Source organism: Saprolegnia diclina (assembly GCF_000281045.1).
Source record: "Saprolegnia diclina VS20 unplaced genomic scaffold supercont1.25, whole genome shotgun sequence".
Classification (NCBI taxonomy): domain Eukaryota; phylum Oomycota; class Saprolegniomycetes; order Saprolegniales; family Saprolegniaceae; genus Saprolegnia; species Saprolegnia diclina.
In genome coordinates this window covers 542,711-559,192 of record NW_008246092.1, presented here as the reverse complement: position 1 = coordinate 559,192, position 16,482 = coordinate 542,711, and the positions used below count along the sequence as shown (strand labels likewise).

At 59.0% G+C, this 16,482-nt stretch overlaps 8 protein-coding genes across 8 annotated transcripts; 3 read left to right on the top strand and 5 right to left on the bottom strand.

Annotated features, from left to right (window-relative positions):
- Positions 1 to 318: 318 nt before the first annotated feature.
- On the top strand, positions 319 to 1,540 carry SDRG_08444 (hypothetical protein; the record flags this gene model as incomplete). The annotated part of the gene is made up of 1 exon (XM_008614332.1): positions 319 to 1,540. Exon 1 carries the CDS (start codon positions 416 to 418, stop codon positions 1,538 to 1,540), a length of 1,125 nt encoding a protein of 374 aa, XP_008612554.1. The 5' UTR covers positions 319 to 415.
- A 367-nt stretch (positions 1,541 to 1,907) lies between these two features.
- Positions 1,908 to 3,213, bottom strand: SDRG_08443 (hypothetical protein). The gene has a single exon (XM_008614331.1). It carries the CDS (start codon positions 3,200 to 3,202, stop codon positions 2,075 to 2,077), a length of 1,128 nt encoding a protein of 375 aa, XP_008612553.1. The 5' UTR covers positions 3,203 to 3,213; the 3' UTR covers positions 1,908 to 2,074.
- A 213-nt stretch (positions 3,214 to 3,426) lies between these two features.
- On the bottom strand, positions 3,427 to 6,863 carry SDRG_08442 (hypothetical protein). Its single transcript, XM_008614330.1, has 15 exons — positions 6,742 to 6,863; positions 6,624 to 6,699; positions 6,529 to 6,583; positions 6,161 to 6,477; positions 5,917 to 6,109; positions 5,713 to 5,873; positions 5,544 to 5,666; positions 5,205 to 5,490; positions 5,033 to 5,157; positions 4,795 to 4,986; positions 4,591 to 4,748; positions 4,461 to 4,544; positions 3,837 to 4,404; positions 3,732 to 3,790; positions 3,427 to 3,693 (listed from the first exon to the last, which is right to left on the bottom strand). The coding sequence occupies exons 1-15, from the start codon at positions 6,840 to 6,842 to the stop codon at positions 3,561 to 3,563; spliced, it is 2,631 nt and encodes an 876-aa protein (XP_008612552.1). The 5' UTR covers positions 6,843 to 6,863; the 3' UTR covers positions 3,427 to 3,560.
- A 47-nt stretch (positions 6,864 to 6,910) lies between these two features.
- SDRG_08441 (hypothetical protein) lies at positions 6,911 to 9,721 on the top strand (the record flags this gene model as incomplete). The annotated part of the gene is made up of 13 exons (XM_008614329.1): positions 6,911 to 6,915; positions 6,962 to 7,015; positions 7,058 to 7,097; positions 7,139 to 7,213; positions 7,261 to 7,456; positions 7,500 to 7,805; positions 7,852 to 8,267; positions 8,312 to 8,621; positions 8,670 to 8,803; positions 8,850 to 8,990; positions 9,035 to 9,268; positions 9,318 to 9,641; positions 9,692 to 9,721. The coding sequence occupies 13 exons, from the start codon at positions 6,911 to 6,913 to the stop codon at positions 9,719 to 9,721; spliced, it is 2,265 nt and encodes a 754-aa protein (XP_008612551.1).
- Positions 9,722 to 9,753: 32 nt separating this feature from the next.
- SDRG_08440 (hypothetical protein) lies at positions 9,754 to 12,658 on the bottom strand (the record flags this gene model as incomplete). The annotated part of the gene is made up of 6 exons (XM_008614328.1): positions 9,754 to 10,325; positions 10,371 to 10,534; positions 10,588 to 10,715; positions 10,764 to 11,240; positions 11,288 to 12,042; positions 12,094 to 12,658. The coding sequence occupies 6 exons, from the start codon at positions 12,656 to 12,658 to the stop codon at positions 9,754 to 9,756; spliced, it is 2,661 nt and encodes an 886-aa protein (XP_008612550.1).
- A 202-nt stretch (positions 12,659 to 12,860) lies between these two features.
- Positions 12,861 to 13,581, top strand: SDRG_08439 (hypothetical protein; the record flags this gene model as incomplete). Its single annotated transcript, XM_008614327.1, has 4 exons — positions 12,861 to 12,905; positions 12,950 to 13,000; positions 13,040 to 13,217; positions 13,271 to 13,581. The coding sequence occupies 4 exons, from the start codon at positions 12,861 to 12,863 to the stop codon at positions 13,579 to 13,581; spliced, it is 585 nt and encodes a 194-aa protein (XP_008612549.1).
- A 251-nt stretch (positions 13,582 to 13,832) lies between these two features.
- Positions 13,833 to 14,531, bottom strand: SDRG_08438 (hypothetical protein; the record flags this gene model as incomplete). The annotated part of the gene is made up of 5 exons (XM_008614326.1): positions 13,833 to 13,845; positions 13,869 to 13,903; positions 13,955 to 14,049; positions 14,094 to 14,144; positions 14,201 to 14,531. 5 exons carry the CDS (start codon positions 14,529 to 14,531, stop codon positions 13,833 to 13,835), a joined length of 525 nt encoding a protein of 174 aa, XP_008612548.1.
- A 91-nt stretch (positions 14,532 to 14,622) lies between these two features.
- Positions 14,623 to 15,836, bottom strand: SDRG_08437 (hypothetical protein; the record flags this gene model as incomplete). Its single annotated transcript, XM_008614325.1, has 6 exons — positions 14,623 to 14,686; positions 14,734 to 14,841; positions 14,898 to 14,965; positions 15,008 to 15,135; positions 15,190 to 15,314; positions 15,358 to 15,836. The coding sequence occupies 6 exons, from the start codon at positions 15,834 to 15,836 to the stop codon at positions 14,623 to 14,625; spliced, it is 972 nt and encodes a 323-aa protein (XP_008612547.1).
- Positions 15,837 to 16,482: the final 646 nt, after the last annotated feature.

Below are 16,482 nucleotides of genomic sequence, written 5' to 3'. Positions count from 1 at the left end.
CATGCATGTACTTGAAGTCCAATGTAGACCAAGTCTATGCAGCCTTCCTCAGTGTGTTGCACATGCCCGCGGTAAAGGCCGAGGAAGCCGTGGATCCAAAGCGCGGCTATGAAAGAGAGCGTCGTCTTTGCGTGTTTATGTTCTAGACATGGACAAACTGGCTGTCGAAACGTCTGTAAAGGGCCGGTCGTTCATCCGAGGGAAAGGGTAGCACCTGTCCAGCCTTGGACGTAACGCACGACTCATCCCTGCGCTCTCGTGTGTCGGATCATTTGGTGTTGAATGCTGCTCTCGCTTGCGCCCAGCCGGTGGCGTTCACTCGAGCGGCTGGTGGACGGCAGCCACCTTCTCGTGCAGCGAAAGGGCACGGCCGTTGCTTTCATGTTCATTTGCATTCTTGCCAGCTCGTTGCACAATGGCCTACCAAGTCGGACTCGCGCTCGGCGTCGTCGTGGCGTCGGCGCTCTTTTACGTCGGCTTTCGCGCGCCGTCGCTCCGCAAGGTGATCCTCAACACGCTCGCGTTCCTCAAGGGTGTGCCGGTTGTCTGGGTGGACTCGCCCGCGCTCGCTGCTAAGGTCTTCAAGGCGTCGACCAACAAAGGCGTCTTCATCGAGCACGAATTCTCCGAGCCCGCGTGGCTGCCTGCCATCTCGATCGAGTCGATCGACGACCCGCGCTGGAGCCGCATGAAGGCCAACCTCGTCGTTCTCATGAAGCAACTGCCGTCGTCCCAGGACCTGCAGCAGATCACATCGACCGTCACGACCAACTACGTCGCGTCCCACGACGTTCTCTGCGCGCGGGGGGTGGTGCACATTTCGATTGCATCGCTTTTCGAGTGGATTTTTGCGCGGCCGCTGCCCAAGGACGACGCCGACTGGATCGTCGACGCGACCAACGCATGGAGGATGGAGATCGCGCTCAAGGGCAAAGGCGATATGGCGCTCAAGAACCGCTTTGTCGACTGGACGATCGCGCACATTGAGGCGACGCCACTGATCTACGACCTCTTTGGCGAAAACTGGCGCGACCCCGAGTACTTTTCGCTCATTTTGCAGCCATTCTTTCTCTCGCCGTCGATCAATATTTCGGACATTGCGGTCACTGTCGGATTGCTCGTGCGCCGCGGCGAAGCAGAGACAGCGCCGACCGATCTCATCCACAAGGCCATCGACATGGCCCATCCCTTTATCATCATTGAACGCTACCTCGAACACGGTCTGGTCGTGGACGACGCAGTGGTCATTGCCCCCGGTACGCACGTCTTTGTACCTATTGACAACATGACGAGCGACAGCGCGATGCGCTTTGGCGCTGGCATTCGCAAGTGCCCGGGGCAGTTCCAGGGCATGGCGCTCATGCTCGGCCTCTTCCAGCGCGAAGTGATTACGAGTCCCAAGTTCCAGCCGGCGCTGCATCACAAGTACTCGGGCCGCGACCAAGACGGCCTCGAGACGCTGCCCGAGCTGCTCTATCAAGGCGCTGTCATCTGGCGTGTCTTGCTACGCGCTGTTCGTCAGCGGCTTGGGTTTGAGTAAATTGTTTGAGTACATATATATTTGTATTCTTTGTGCTGCTGTTCGTGGATGTATCAGCACTCGGGAGACCATCTGCTGTTCAGAGAGAGAGGTGTAGACCGGTTGGCTTACGACAAACGGTAGTCGTGGGGCGATACGTCCAGGCCAGTTACGTGGGCGACATGCAATGCAAAGCCGTCCATTATGGTGTACACTGCACACTCTTTCCTAGCTGCCGTAGCCCTGTGTGCGTTAGGCACGGGTTAAGTGGGCCACAGCTTCTTCACGGCTCGCCAACCAAGGGTCTACAAAATGCATTTCTTAGTGACCCTTGGCCAAACACGTGTCTCGATAACCCGCTCATGCCCGACAGATGATTCTTGTCTCGTCCACGCAAAACCACAGATAGATCTTTAGAACTCTTGTACGGCCAAACCACGCGCAAGATAGGCCAAACAGCTTTGAGAAGTGTGGCAGTATAGGTGACGTGACCAGTCGCCAGATCGCATATACGGATAACGTGGCACCATGCGGTGCTTCTCGTTCCTTGAAAAATTATAAAAAGCGGTGCTTGAGCGCCGTCCAAAAGACAGACACGATCAAAGCGACTTGATACAGCAGCTCGGGCAGTGTTTCTTGACCGTCTTGGTCGCGCCCCGAGTACTTGTGGTGGAGTGCCGGCTGGAACTTGGGGCTCAGGAGCACATGTCGCTGAAAGAGGCCAAGCATGAGCGCCATGCCTTGGTGTTGGCCCGGGCACTTGCGTGCACCGGCGCCGAACCGAATGGTGTTGTCGCTTGTCATAATGTCCATCGGGATAAAGACGTGAGTCCCCGGTGCAATCGTAACGTCGTCCGCCGCAAGGCCGTGCTCGAGGAAGCGCTCGACAATCACAAACGGATGCGCCATGTCGAGCGCCTTGTTGATCAGATCCGAGATGCTCTCATCGACGAGACCGTGACAGTGCACGAGCGAGCCCATGGTGACGGCGACGTCCGAGACGTTGATTGCGGGCGAGAGGAAGAAGGGTTGCAGCAAGAGCGAAAAGTACGCCGGCTCTTCCCACTTGGCACCAAATAGATTGTAGATCGCCGGCGTTGCCTTGACTTCGCCAATGATCCAGTCGACAACGCGTTGCTTGAGCGCGACATTGGCCTTGCCCTTGAGCGCTAGCTCCTTGCGCCACTCCCACGTCGAGTCGCACACAAAATTCGCGTCGTCTGGGAACGCCTTGGCAAAGATCCACTCGTAGAACGCAGCGACCGTTATGTACACGACGCTGTTCGAGTCCAGAATCTCGTGCTCGGCGAGGTACGTGTCGGTGATGCGTGCTGTGATGCTTTCGAGTGCCGAAGCCGATGGCAGCGCCTTCAAGAGCAACGTCAGATTGTTCTTCATGCTGCTCCACAACGGATCATCGACCGACTCGAGGGAGATCACAGGCAGCCATGCGGGCTCGGACAAGATGCGCTCGAGAAAGATGCCTTTGGACGACGAGGCTTTGAGTGCTTTCGCCGCGAGCGCTGGTGCGTCGATCCACACAATGGGCACGCCCTTGATGTAGGCCATGGCGCTGAAGAAGAGGACGCGCACGGACGGTGCGCGGAAGCCGACGTACAAGACCAGCGACACAACGGCGACCGCAAGCGCCGGGGCCGCGTCTTGCAGCAGCGGCACGCCCATGTTGATGCTTCGTACCTTTTGGAAATGACCAATCATGCGCACTTCTGATCTGGACCAACATTCTGCACTAGAGCCGGCTTTCCGCACCTCGATTCAGGTGCGGAAATCCGAATTCAGGTCGCAACTAGCAGGCAAGCCGCCCAAATGTGAATCGAACTTGCTCCTCTGGCGACGACGAGCCGATTGCGCGCCAACAGCACGGTCGCTACTTGGGCACAACCAAGGAGGATGGACACACGCGAGGAGTATCATTATTCGCAGCGACTTCGTCGGCGCACCAGCGACGACCCCATCGCACGTCATCGTAATCCCAGCAACATGCGTGCACTCGACACATTGATGCATTTGGAAGATGACGCTACATGACTTCGCCGCTTCGGCCATGGGGCTTGTGGGCGCGAATGAAGCGGATCGTGCCATCGACCTCGCGCAAGAGTTGTTCGACGACCGGCGCGATGCTGGAAAAGTCGTCGACATTGCTCGTCGCGACGCTACACATCGTTGAAACAAGGTAGATAGACAGGGAGACCTTTGGATCAAGCTCATGACGTGCACTTGTATTCGGCGCGCCATGACAAACTCGGACGCCTAGCGACACACCCACGATCGTCAACATAGTGACTACCATTCGTACCCGCGCCAAAAAGTCCGAGGTCTCGAGCAAGCACGCCTTGTGTTTTGCGGTGAGCGCGTCTTGGAGCTGCGGTACGAGCCGGTGTTCGGCGAGGTCGGCGAACCCGTGGAGCATCGCTAGCATCGCTTTTTCATCGTTGGCGTACAGCGCCGTGGCCTTCTCGACGTTGATATAGTCGAGCGTCTGGATCTCGGCTTCCGTGATGAAATCGTCGTCGTCGTCCGGGTTCTCGTCGTCGTCGTCTGAGAGCTCGTCGCCGTCGTCATCGTCGTCGTCGTCGTCGTCGGTGTTGTCGTTGGCGTCGCCGCCGGTCGAATCGTCGTCGTCATCGTCGTGGGACCGGACCGTCTCGGCCAGCACCGTCGACTTAAGCGTCGACTTGCGTCGCGGGCCCGTGTCGCTGATCATAGACGTGAGACGTCGCCGGACGCGCGACCGCTTGGTTGAAAAGTACGACGGCGCGTCGTCGTCGTTGTCGGTCGAGTGTGTTGCAATCGCTGCGAGGTGCGCGCGCTGCTCCGTGTACTTGATGACGTTGACGAGACGGTCGTCTTGCTCCGAGAGCAGCCTAATGTGGACATGTATCGTCCATTTTAGATAACTCTCGCGTCGTGAAAGCGATACCGCATGATACGGCCGCGTTCGCGCAACTCCGCGGCCTCGGCGGCCTTGGCGGCGCGCAAGGCGCCATCCGACGTGCTCATGTGTCTATGTATGTCCACATTGAGAAATCGATAGGCAACGCTTCGCCTACCGCTCCGAGAGACGAGCTTTGAGCATCTCGCCCGACGATGGCTCACTCGACTTGGAGGGCAATGGCGCCCCGAGCGCGACGCAGTGCGCGACTTCGTGGTTGTGTGTGCACAAGTCAAACCCGACGCGGGCGTACGCGACGCACAGGTTGCAGATTTTCTATCAATGTTTCAACATCAATGTATCAAACTTTCGCGCATGATACCTCGGTCGACGGTGGCACGGTCGACTCGGTCGCCGGCGCGTGAAGCCCAATCGAGTCCTTGCACGAGCTCAAGTTGGGTACGGACGCGGAAAACCGGAGGCTCGATGCGAGCGGCGAGAGCGGCGCGCGCTTCCGGTCCGTCTTGTCCATGGCTGCCATCTTGTCTTCAAAGTACACGTCCAGTTGGCGCAACTACAAGCGTCGAGTAGGATTGTATATTGGATAGCACGTAGGATACCCGGTCGTTTTGGTGGGCAAAATACTCGTCGTCGCACTCGGCCGTCACGTTTTGGATGTGGCGCCGCAGCTGCTTGGAGAAGCCTTGGCCGCCGTTCAAGTCGGGGCCATAGTGTCGCAGTTGGCCTACAAAGAGCAAGCGATAGAGCACGAGAGCACGTGGGCGACCCCACCGTCGCGCATCTTCTCGGACGCTTTGAGCTGCGTCTTGGCTTTGAAAAGAAGCCGCTCCATCTGCTGCTGCACGAGGCTGAGCCCGAGACCGCCTTTGGACGAGTCGACGAGCCGCACTTTCCACGCGGCACGGCGCTCGACAACATATTCGCCGACTTTGGTGGTTTTGGTCGGCGGTAGCTGGCGCAAGACCGCCGTCTGACTCTTTTCGGTCGCCTCCAAATCGGCGCCGAGGTAGAACCAGTCTTGTTCCAGGTAGATTTCGTCGTCATTGTTGACAAAGTCCTACGTCAGTCCATCGTACTTGCCTTTCGTATTTGAATATTTGAATATTGTACATCTTTGCCTTTGGGTCGAACGACAGCGGACCGCACGATCCAGCGACCGACCATGCGCGACGTCTTATTGCGTAGCCGAGCTTGCATATCGTCGATCTGCGAGTCGGTAGAGTCGTCACGCGTCTACAGACCGGTACGCAACACCTTGATAGATTGATACACAACATACCTTGGGCAAGTAGGCGCGGACGGGCACGGGATACCCAACATTGAGGAGCACTTCGTCGGGCGCGGCTTCTGGAGGCGCATCAATAGGGTCTTTCTCAACGTGTGTGAGCGAAAGCGTTTGGAGGTCGGGCGCTTTGCGGACCTTGGCGCCGAGTACGCCGCCTACACGCGAGTAAGAACTGATTTTACTGCTATGTGAACAAGCCTTGCTCCCACGAGGTGTCGCCCGTCCCGACGCTAATTTGCAGCCAGACACTGTCGCCAAACCGAATTGGGTTGGCACTGCGAAGCTCATTCATGTTGATGAGCGTAAACAGGAGCTTGTCCCGGCAGCCCTTGAGCTGGTTCTTGAGGCGCTCGAGGGGCTGGACGCACACGGACCCATCGGCCACCGACACCTAAATCACGCATTCTTATCCAACCTCCAGGGGTATCTGACTTGACGGGACCATGAGCATGTCGCCGTTGAAGAGCTCCAAAGCTGCCGTCGAACCGTAGTAGACGCGGGCGTCTTTCTGCGAGCTAAAGTCTTGGCGCAACTTGGTTGCATCGACGTCCATGGCTGCCATCGTGGTTGCCGACACGTTGTTGTTGTTGGTATTGGTATTGTTGGTGGTGGTATTCGGGGTGGCCGCCATCGCGCTCCCCGACCCCAGCGCCTGCAGCCGCTTGATAACGTCTTCATGCGTGCTGTGCTTCTTCTTGGCTGGGCGCTTCTCGCTTCGCCTCTCTTTCGGGCTCAAGAGGTTGGGCGTCGACTTGACGTCTACGCATACAGATACATGACGTCCACACCGAGGATCGTTCGGTCGAGCACCTTTTAGAGTCATCCGCGTCGCTTTCTCGGATGTTGGGCTCTCGCTCTGCAGCGCCTAGTGGCACCGTAAACGACCATAAGGCATTGGGCTGTACCTCGATCTCCTTGGCAACGATGTTGCCAAGGCCTTGGCCCGTCTTGACGCTCGAGACGCGGGAGCTCGAGTGTTTTCTACAGAGCTTGTTATTACAGCACAAAGCTAAGGAGACGTACAAAGTCGACCACATTTGACACGTGTCGGTGCGGTTAAAGGACCGTGGGTGGCGGCCACGGCGTAGCGCCTTGCTGTACGTGCTGTCGTTGGCCGCGTCCATCTTGGGCCTGGTGAAACCGCGATAACTTCAGCCAACGTACCATTTTCAAAAGGCCGCGACCATTCGCGATGGCGTGCGTCGTCGCGCCTCGTCCACGAGAGCTAACGGGGTAGCGGTAGAGCCAAGGCCGCGCTCGAAGCCCAGGCGCGCAAGGAGCTCAAAGCTCGCCTCCGGTACGCGTCATGACTGGCACGCGATCATGACTCGTCTGGTAGCGCCGACTGCTTGCACGTGCCGCTCGACACCGTCTTTCTCGTACGAATCGATGGGCAAAGAAGGGTGGATCATGGTTTTAGGATGCCCCCGAGCTGCATAAGGACAAGGACTGGATTCCGCAAGCGCCATTTTTCCAGCTCCTCGCCGCTCACAGCGTACAACAGGCCATTAGTTAGTTGCCTCAATAGTTGAATGATGCTAGGTACACTTGACAAACGACGAGCGAGAGCTCTTGGGCGTCTTTTGCTCCCCCGCGGGACTCATCTCGATCTCTGCGTTTACGCAGTTTGTCGACGTTCTGACGCCGGTCGACCACGTGGACCCGGACCTGGTGTTTCCGACCCTGCCGCAGCCCTTCCGCATGTTACTCAAGATCCTCGAAGAAGATATTGTCGACCGTAGATGAATGTATATTGTACATATTTGAACACGGTATGGTAGGCGCGTGGGCAGCAATCACGTCGACGATGGCATTCAAGCTCGAACAAGGCGAGATGAACGCGGATCTGCAGGAAAAAGAAGCCAAAGCCCGGCTCTGCCTCCCCGCGACGTCAATGGAGCTCGGCCCAAGCCCCATTACGTTTGTCGGCAGTGCGGATCACGAGCTGCTTGCGCTTTTGCACGAGGCCAACGTGGTTGAAGTGCTCGAGGCCGGCACCGGGTCGGTCCTCGTGCCAAAGACCAAGGTCGCACCCGATCTCTTTGCGATCGACGGCATCTCGTCACCGCTCCGTCCGTTCCAGCTCGGTAGCTGCCCACGAGTCACTGGCATGACGCCCATCGTGGCATGTAGGGGCGACACGGCAGTCATTTTTCGCCGTCTGGGGACGCCGGCGCGCTGCCACAACGACGACGACGACAAGTGAGCCCGAGGTAGTCGACCCCGTCTTCGACAACGTTGAGAGCCTTCTGTACATCTACTGCGTCTGCAACGGCGCGCTTGTGCTGCGCTCCAAGCTCTTAACGTCGGACGTGATCGCGCGAGTGCACTTTTCGGATGACTTTGCCTTTGCCGCCGTCGTCTTGGTCCATGGAGCAGTCTTTGTCTATGCGATGAGCAGCCTTCCGTCGACGCTGCCACCGACGCCGCCGATCGCGCTCGACCATACAAAAGACTGTCTTCTCGAGGTCGACCCTAGCGTCTACAACATCGCTCCCGTCCTCAAACCCGTAATCACCGAGCCGGCCGCGACCACCAAGCACGACAAGGTGCAGATTCACATGCACACCATCTTACCACCAACGACGACTAGGCACACAAGGGCAAAGGCAAGGAAGTCGAAGTCGACGTAGTAGTCGTGCCGACCGAGCCGTACGCGCCGTATTTGTACGTGGCGTTTCTTCTTGGCGACATGGGCACGTGGCAGCTCGGCGTCGCAAGCCAGCACAAGTGCCTCGTTTTTGATGTACTCGCCGGGAAGGACGCCGCGCCGAGTACCCATGTGGTGGTGGCAGCGCCCATCACGTGCGCCGTGGCGGGCCCGAGCCATACGCTACTCGTCCTTGGCTTGGCCAACGGGTCCTTGCTTGTCTGGCACCTCCACCTCCGAGTCGAGTACTGTGGTGTGCAACTTGCTACGCTCTTTGGCCAGCGATAACACCTTTGTGTAGCGCTCGGCTGCCATAGCGCGCCCGTCACGGCCCTCTTTGTGCACAAGACAGAGTTCGTCGCGAGTCTCTCGACAGCCAACGAGCTCCATTTTTACGACCTCATGGCCCGCGCCGACATGCTGCCGCCGCCCTCGGTAGCGTCCGTTTGTATCAAGAATGTATCAAGACAGATCGCGTCAGGCCTATGTGCTCGGGCTTCAACACGACGTGTGCTCGGTACCGAGTAGAGGCGACGGCAAAACCAAACCCGCCTCGCTCCTCCGCGTCCTCGATGGGACGCACCCGTTCACTACGATCCACGGCCTCCAGGACCTTCCGATCGTACGTCCTCGTCTTTGCCAGAAGGAACCATTCGATGTCCTTAGCTCTTTGCGACCGCCGAAGACGGTGCCATCACTGTCTACGACATGCGGTCCGGTGTGCTCATCGGCAGCCTCGGCCTCGGTGACGCCCTCGAGCAAAATGCTGCTCCGTGGTGCATCGTCAGCGACCATATTTGGGTGCCTGCGAAAAGTGTCTCGGACAACCGCGCCGTGCTCGGCCTCTTTACGACGCCCGGGCTTCTCGAAGTGTACTGCCCGCTCGTCGGACGCCATACGGTCGAGACAAGGTCGCTGCGGAAGCCAAGCCGCTGACGGGTTGTCGTAGGCGTCCGAGTACTACACGGCCTTTCTCCATCGCCGGGGCATAACGCCGTCGTCGGTCGACGGCAAGCTCAAGCGACCGTCTGTGATCACGCAGCGGCGGCGGGCACCGGCGAAATCGGCACTCGCGTCCAACCGCGAACCGGCGACAACGACGGACGAGGCCAGTGCGCCGGCGTCGCGAGCCGTCGACGTCCTCGTCAACCTGAGTTTGGAGTTGCCGATGCATGTCCCCAAACGCAGTGTCGAGACCGTCCTGCAGTCGGTACTGCGCCGCCAAGTGCAAATGACTGTCGAGCGCGACGCGCGCATGACCAAACGACGCGGGGTAGGGTCTCCAATGCAGAGCGTCCCGGATCTCCAACATGGCGTTCGTAGGACATTCTCAAGGCGCTGCATGCGTGGTAGCGACACACATAGCTGAAACGGTGCATATACTACTAACTCGATGGGGTGGGAAAGCCCGTAAACCCCTGCTGTTTCCACGGCTTGGCGAGCTTGAGCGGTGGCCGCGACACGAGTTTGCGACGGTACTTGACGTGCGCGTGCGGCCTCCGCTCGTCCCAGCTGCGCACGTCGTGGTTGTTTTCGCCAGTGACATAGTACGCACGCGCATACGTGCTGATCTGCAGCGGCATCGTCACCTTGACAATCGCGTCTTCGGTCGCACTCTCAATGACACCAGAGGTGAGCATGGTCTGGAGGCAGCTCTGCACCAGCGGGTACGAGTATATGGTGGCCGCGCCGTCGCTGTTGAGCGCGAGCACAATGTCGAGGGTCGAGTAGGACGCGTGAACGTCGTGGAGAACGCGGAAGATTTCTTGCTGACACGTTGCCATCTCGTCAAATGTGAGCGCGGGCGCGGGCGGCGAGACCACGGCCAGCTTGGCGTCGGATGGAAACTCGGGCGGCTCGCGCGGCTGGTACATGGAGCTCTTGCGGTACTGGTCGTCGCGGTAGAAGGTCTTGCCTTCGTATTCAAACGAGAGCGTCGACGACTCTTCCGTGTACGCTATCATGGGCCATGAGTGCTATGTGAGAATCGGGAACCAGCTACTTTTTCGCAAATGGCCGTTGCCGCCGTAGAGGAGTTCGCGGTAGCTGAGCTTGCCGCGCTTGGTGCGACCACTGACTGCGCCGTACCAGCCTTGGCGCGGGTCCACAACGTGGTCCATGAACGGGTCGTTGTCGGCTTCTTCGGGCACGCTGCAGCTCGCAAGTCTAGTCATCGATGTATTGTCATATTCTCCCCAAAAATGCAATGCAAAGCGTACGCAATGTTCCAGTGGTTCATCGAGCAATACCACTTGTCGGGCAGCGTTGACGATTTGACGTGGTGCGGCAGTTTGCGCCACTTGTTGCACTTTTCACATTGCGCCCACTCGAGCACGGCTTTCTTGACCTATCAAGCGCCAAGAAAGTGAGCGTTGAGATTCGATTTTTGAGATACCTTTTGCTTCTTCTCGCTGATGCTTGTCTTGGTCGAGGCGATAGCGACGGGGGCGGGCGGTGGGGCGGCTGCGGCCGGCGCCTCCTCCGTCGGTAGCGCCGCTTCCACCAATTCCGTGGCAAGGACAATTGTGCTGCGAGGGCTCCGCGCCGACTCTTTGGTCGAGCGCTTGGGCTTAGGCGCCTTCTTGTTCATCAGCACCGAGTCGACTTCGGGAGGGTTCTCAGCGTGGCAGTTCGCAAGGTCGGGGGCCCACGTATTGAGGTGGCAAAACCATTTGCTTGGTAACGACGCTTCGTCGATGGCTTGGGCCACGACGCGCCACTTGCCGCAGTTGACGTTGTCGCACTGAACCCACTTGACGTCCTTGGTTTGCGCCTTGGCACTGCTCGGTACGACCGACGACGCTGTCGCCGCACTACTGCTCATGCTTGTGGCTTGACTACTCGACGCGCGCTGCTCCTTCTTGGATGGTTTCTAGTCAAAAGAGAGATCAGATGTTAGCAGCGTCCATCATCGTCTACCTTGTCCTTGTCCACCATGGGCATGGCCATGCTCGTCGCGACCGGCAGTGTCGCCACATGGTCGAGCTTTTGCTTCTTCTTCTTGGGCTCAATGACCTCTTCCGGGACGTCGCACGATGCATAGGCTTTGGCCCAGTGGTTCATCTTGCAGTACCATTTTTCGGGCATCGCGTCCAAGTCGAGGTGCTGCGGCACCGTACGCCACTTGCGGCACGAGTCGCACTGGACCCACTTGGCCTCTTCCGGCTCGTCCATCTCGTCGATCGACTCGTCAAGCGCACTCTGGCGGGTGCTACTCGGTCGCTTCTTCTTCTTCTTTCTCGACTTGTCACGGCCCGTCACAGTCTCCTTTGGACCGACGCTGTTGTCCTCGGTCGACAGCAGCAGTGGCGTCTCGGGGATCGTAATGTTGAGCTGGACTTTGGCTGGCGCTTTGGTCGGAACCTCGGTCGGCGGCGGCGGTGGCGGCGGCTGGGCACTTGGCGGCGGCGGCACGTCGGCTTCGTCGCTCGACCGCGCGCGCTTCTTTTCTTTCTTGAGCTTCTTCTTCTTCTTCTTCTTCTTGTCGGTCTTCTTGGCCTTCTTGTCATCGCGGGACTTGGGCCACTCGGCTTCGCTCGCGTCCGAGACGCCGTCGTTGGCCGAGTCGACAGACGAGATCGACATGCGAGGACGGCGCGGCTCGTCGCTTATCGTCGTCGCTTTGAGATGCGTTACGCAGACGACGCGGGCCGTGCCATGCAGTCGCTGCACGCCTATGTCCATGCGCTTGGTGGAACGACTGATCGATGCGAGGAGGGTCCTACCTGTCGAGGGCACGCACGAGGTGTGGTACGCCTTGGGGCAGCGCATGCACTGGATCGCATGCGTGGACGCGGCGTGGCTGCCTTCGCACTTGGCGCACGTGTGCAGCGGGCAGATGAACCCATTGTCGTCCAGCACACGTGTAAGCGAGAGCTTCTTGACGCATGTGATGTGGTAGAACTTGCCGCAGCCCGCGGCGCGGCAGGCGACGGGCGTCGTGTCCGTGGCAGGCACCAGTTTCATGGGCGCAGGGCCCAGTAAGGGCTGGCACGCAAAGCATCGGTGGCTGTGAGACCGACAGTCGACGCACGTCCAGGGTCTGCTTACGCTCGCGTCGCTGGGCAGGCAGTCGCTGTGGAACTTGCGGCAGCACGGGCCGGCGCAGGCAACGGACGATTGGTCGCCTCGAATCGCCGACTCGCAGGCCTCGCAGGCGTCCAGCGAGACTGAGGTAGACATGGTAAGCACCTTCTTGACGAGGGACCCCCCTTGCTGAAGCCGCTGCTTCTTCACGAGGAGCGTGTCGGAGCTGCTGCTGCTCTCGGCGCCACTGCTGTCCGAGTCCATACTCGCCCCAATTGCAGCTCCGGATAAACACTGAGCTCGAACATCCACATGGTGCCCTGAGACTAGGCATGCATCCTATCTTTAGGACAATGCCAAGAAATAGTGTGTAGAAACATCTCCAAAATACTTATTTTAAATAGTGTGTATCCGATTTTCAGCCTGCTTGGCAAGGACAGGCCGAGATCTGCAACGAAGCGGTGCGATGGCCATCCCGCTGCACCCGCGCCGCGCCAGCGCCTACTTCCATGTACCGCCAGCGCTTGACAGGCAAGTCCACAGCGCTTTAATTAGATGCTTGTTGGCGAAGCCAAGGATCTGCCCATGCGCGTCGCCGCCTTCCAAGTAGACCATGTTGGCTGGCGACCCCTCACGCTGGGCTAGCGGTTCTACCTCACAAGTCTTGTCGCGTGCAAGCAAGGCGCTGCGCTGCGCACCGATTCGTCCTCTGCCCAAGCAACCGAGCTTCTGCGCCTCTCGACCGACGGCGCCGTCCTTCACATGGGCGACGACGCGCTTCTGACGCGAGCTCTCGTGCACATCACCGTCGGCACCGATCCATGTACGCACTCTCGCCGTGATGGAGGCATGCAGCATGCGTACCAAGGAGCGTAGACAGCCACGATCTCACGTTTACGCTCGCATTCCAGAATGCTCCAGAGCGAACCTTTGGCGTCGACGACCCTGCGACCTTGATGACGTGGGTTCTCGGGCTCATTGGCACCGCGACGGCCCTTACGCAGACTGCGACGTCGCTTCTTTGGCAAGGCGCGCGACTGCGCATCTACGAGGCCTCGAAGGACGACGCGTCCGCTTTTGTGTCGGCCGTGGCGGCCGCCCACGCCATGCTCGTGTCGCTGCAGCAGAAAGATCCGAGCATTCCATTAGCCGACTGTCTCTACCTTCGCTCGACAATGTATTCGTAGCTCAAATGACTAAGCGTCTACTTGTCTTGTCGCGTTGGGTTGCCCAGCGTGCTTTCTGTCGGCGCGCCGCTTCTTCGAATCGGAGGCGTGATGCTTCTCGCTTTTCCCGTAGCGTCAGCAAGCGCACTGGTGGCGCCAAGACGACATCGCAAGCTTGGTCGTCGTTCGCTGCTTCTAGCGCAAGGTCGGCCACGGGCTCGTCCAAGGGAGTATCGTTTGTCGGCGTCGCCTGAACGTCGCTTGTCCGCGGCTCAACGGGCCTCGCTTGTGATGCATGCAACGCGAACTGTCGCTCCAGCGTCTTGCAGCGCATCTCGAGCTTCTAGCGCTCCATCATTAGCAGCAGCATACCCCCATGTCGTTGATAGACTACCTCGAGCAAGTCGTAGTGGGCGAGGCTGCCGGCGTGCGTCGCGGCGCGTCGCCCGAGCTCGTTGAGCTTGTGCTTGTACGCATCATCGGCCTCGCCTACAAGACGCTGTCACACGCAAGCCCCCGTGCAAGTGCGGTACGTGCGTGCGCCTGTAGCTCTTGGATTTGGGTCGTCAGTGCCTGCGTCGCTTCTATTCGCAAGTGCAATGTGAGGTCGCGGACGACGACATGTCATCGTGACGTTGACCTTGCTGTGTCTGAAGCCGATGGGCGACAGCTTTCTTGAGCCGGGCGACGCTTGCCTCCAGCGGTGCCGTCGCCGCGGTGACCGTGCTTGTCACGAGGCCCTGGCAGTCGGCTTCGACGCCGCGCAATGACTTCTGCAGCGTTGCGAGAAGAGCCGACGACGACGGTTTGTCCGTCTCGCAGCGCGACAGCCGCGCATCGAGATGCAAAAGAACTTTTTGGAGCACATACAAGGACGAGCGAACAACGTCCGGGACCTCGCGCCACTCGGCGGCGCCCGTCAGCATGTGCTTGCCAAAGGCTTCTTCCAGCAGCAGCGCGGCGCTTGGCATGGCGAATCTCGGTATCTTTACAGCAAAGGTCGCGTCACCGATGGACGTGGCCCATTCGCCAACACAAGTCGAATTTGAAATCTTATGCTTCTTAGGCCGACGACCGCTTCTGCTTTTTTGCCCTGGCAGCGTGCTCGTACTCGGCTTCTTGCGACCTAGTGGGCATAAGCAACGCAACATGCTAGTCAATGGACGCGCGTACGGGCCGGCGTCTTGGGTCGGCCCGGCGTGAAGTGTCGCGACCGTCGACAAGACGATTTGAGCACCGTACGACGCAGTCGCCACCGACTCGGTCGAGAGCAAGATCGGACTACAGCCGTACTAGTAGTGAGATGCCAGACATTATACTGTTGACTATGGTAGTACCTGCCGCCGTCGCTAAAGTACAAAACGAGCTCGGCGAGGCCGCACGCGTCGCAGTAAGCGAGCAGCGCCTACAAGACGATGACCGCTTCTTCTATCGCGTCGGCCGGTACCCGAATTTCCTTGAGGCAAAAAATGAGCTGAACAACCGCTTCGTTCAACGGATCCTCGCCAGGCTCGAAGAGGTAGGCGATAAACTCGGCCGTGTCGACCGTCGTCTCGGTGTGCACGTGCTTCTTGACTACAGCACACGAGACTTTGCGTGGACGATGTTGGAGCGACGTCGTCTTCGTACCGTCGAGCGGGTTGGTGTAGTAGCTCTCGAACCGGACTTGGTCCTTCCCGCATGTCATGCTCACTTCGTCCGTGCCATGAATGTGCTGTAGGAGCGTCGTAAGGTGGAAAGGGCGCATCTTGATGCTACGGACGCGTCAGCTCGCACTGCAACTACATTGCGACGTACCGGCTCGGCGACGACGCCTTGTCGAAGATGGGACGCAGCGTTTGCGTGTCAGTAGTCTTGATGCGGTGCGTCTTGGTGATGCGCTTGTCGCAGCAAAGGCGAAACACAATCACAGAGGCGTCGACCGCGTCGTGGCCACCGCCATTGTCGCCGTCGTCGACCTCAAGCTCAATCTCCATCGAGAGCACATTCTTGAGCGAACGGAAGACTGACTGCCACGTGCTCGCCATGGTCGTGCACTTGACGAGCGCGGTCGGGCGGCCGTCGCCGGCGAGCGACGGCGGCGTGTAGCCGTCGAGAAAGCCGCTGTCAAAGGTGATTTCGGCCGACGCCGAGTGCGCATCGTTGAGCGCGCGGAGCGTGATGGTCTCGGCGTCGCACTCGAGGCTGATCTCCTTACCGGCCTTGCTCACGCATGTGATCGCGCTCACAAAGGGCTTGAGCTGCTCCTGCCCCAGGCGCAGTGTCACGGTCGCCATGGCAGATCCACGAGCGTCCGGATAATGTGCGAGTGTATCCGGCCAGAACGATTGATCCGGATACGATGGGTATCCGGTCACGATCGCACGGGGCGCTTGCACTTTTTTAAAGGATCGCAAATAGGCTTGGAAATTGTATCGCGACCGGCGCAAATTCATGCGACTGAGAAAAAATACATTCCACCCTGCGTTACACACCACCCGAAGAGATTCACACGTGGGAAATGGGTGTGTGTGTTTTCACAGTTCAAAGCCGCGTCCGTACACTAGGTCAATAAGCGGAGGCCATACAGGTACAGCACGTGCTGTAGTGTCAAGGGCAGCATGCACGCTTGGCGTCAAACGGTACCGGTACCTAGGTGTGTAGGCCGAGGGGCGCAGGTCGCCTTCGATCCCTTGAAGCGAAGAAACACACGTGCGTGTATGTGGGCGTGCAAAAGAGATCCCACCGGCTGATATTCGATCACTGGCTTCTTCGAATTGGCCCTGTCGCCAGTCGCTGTCATCAAACAGCCCGATTTGGTATACACGGTGACAACGACGTACTGCAGTACGCGGTACGACGAGGATGAACAAGGTGGCGGCACGACCTTGTTTGTGACGAGAAGTGCTGCCTCCCGACAGTGGCAGTGCTAACGCAACGTGC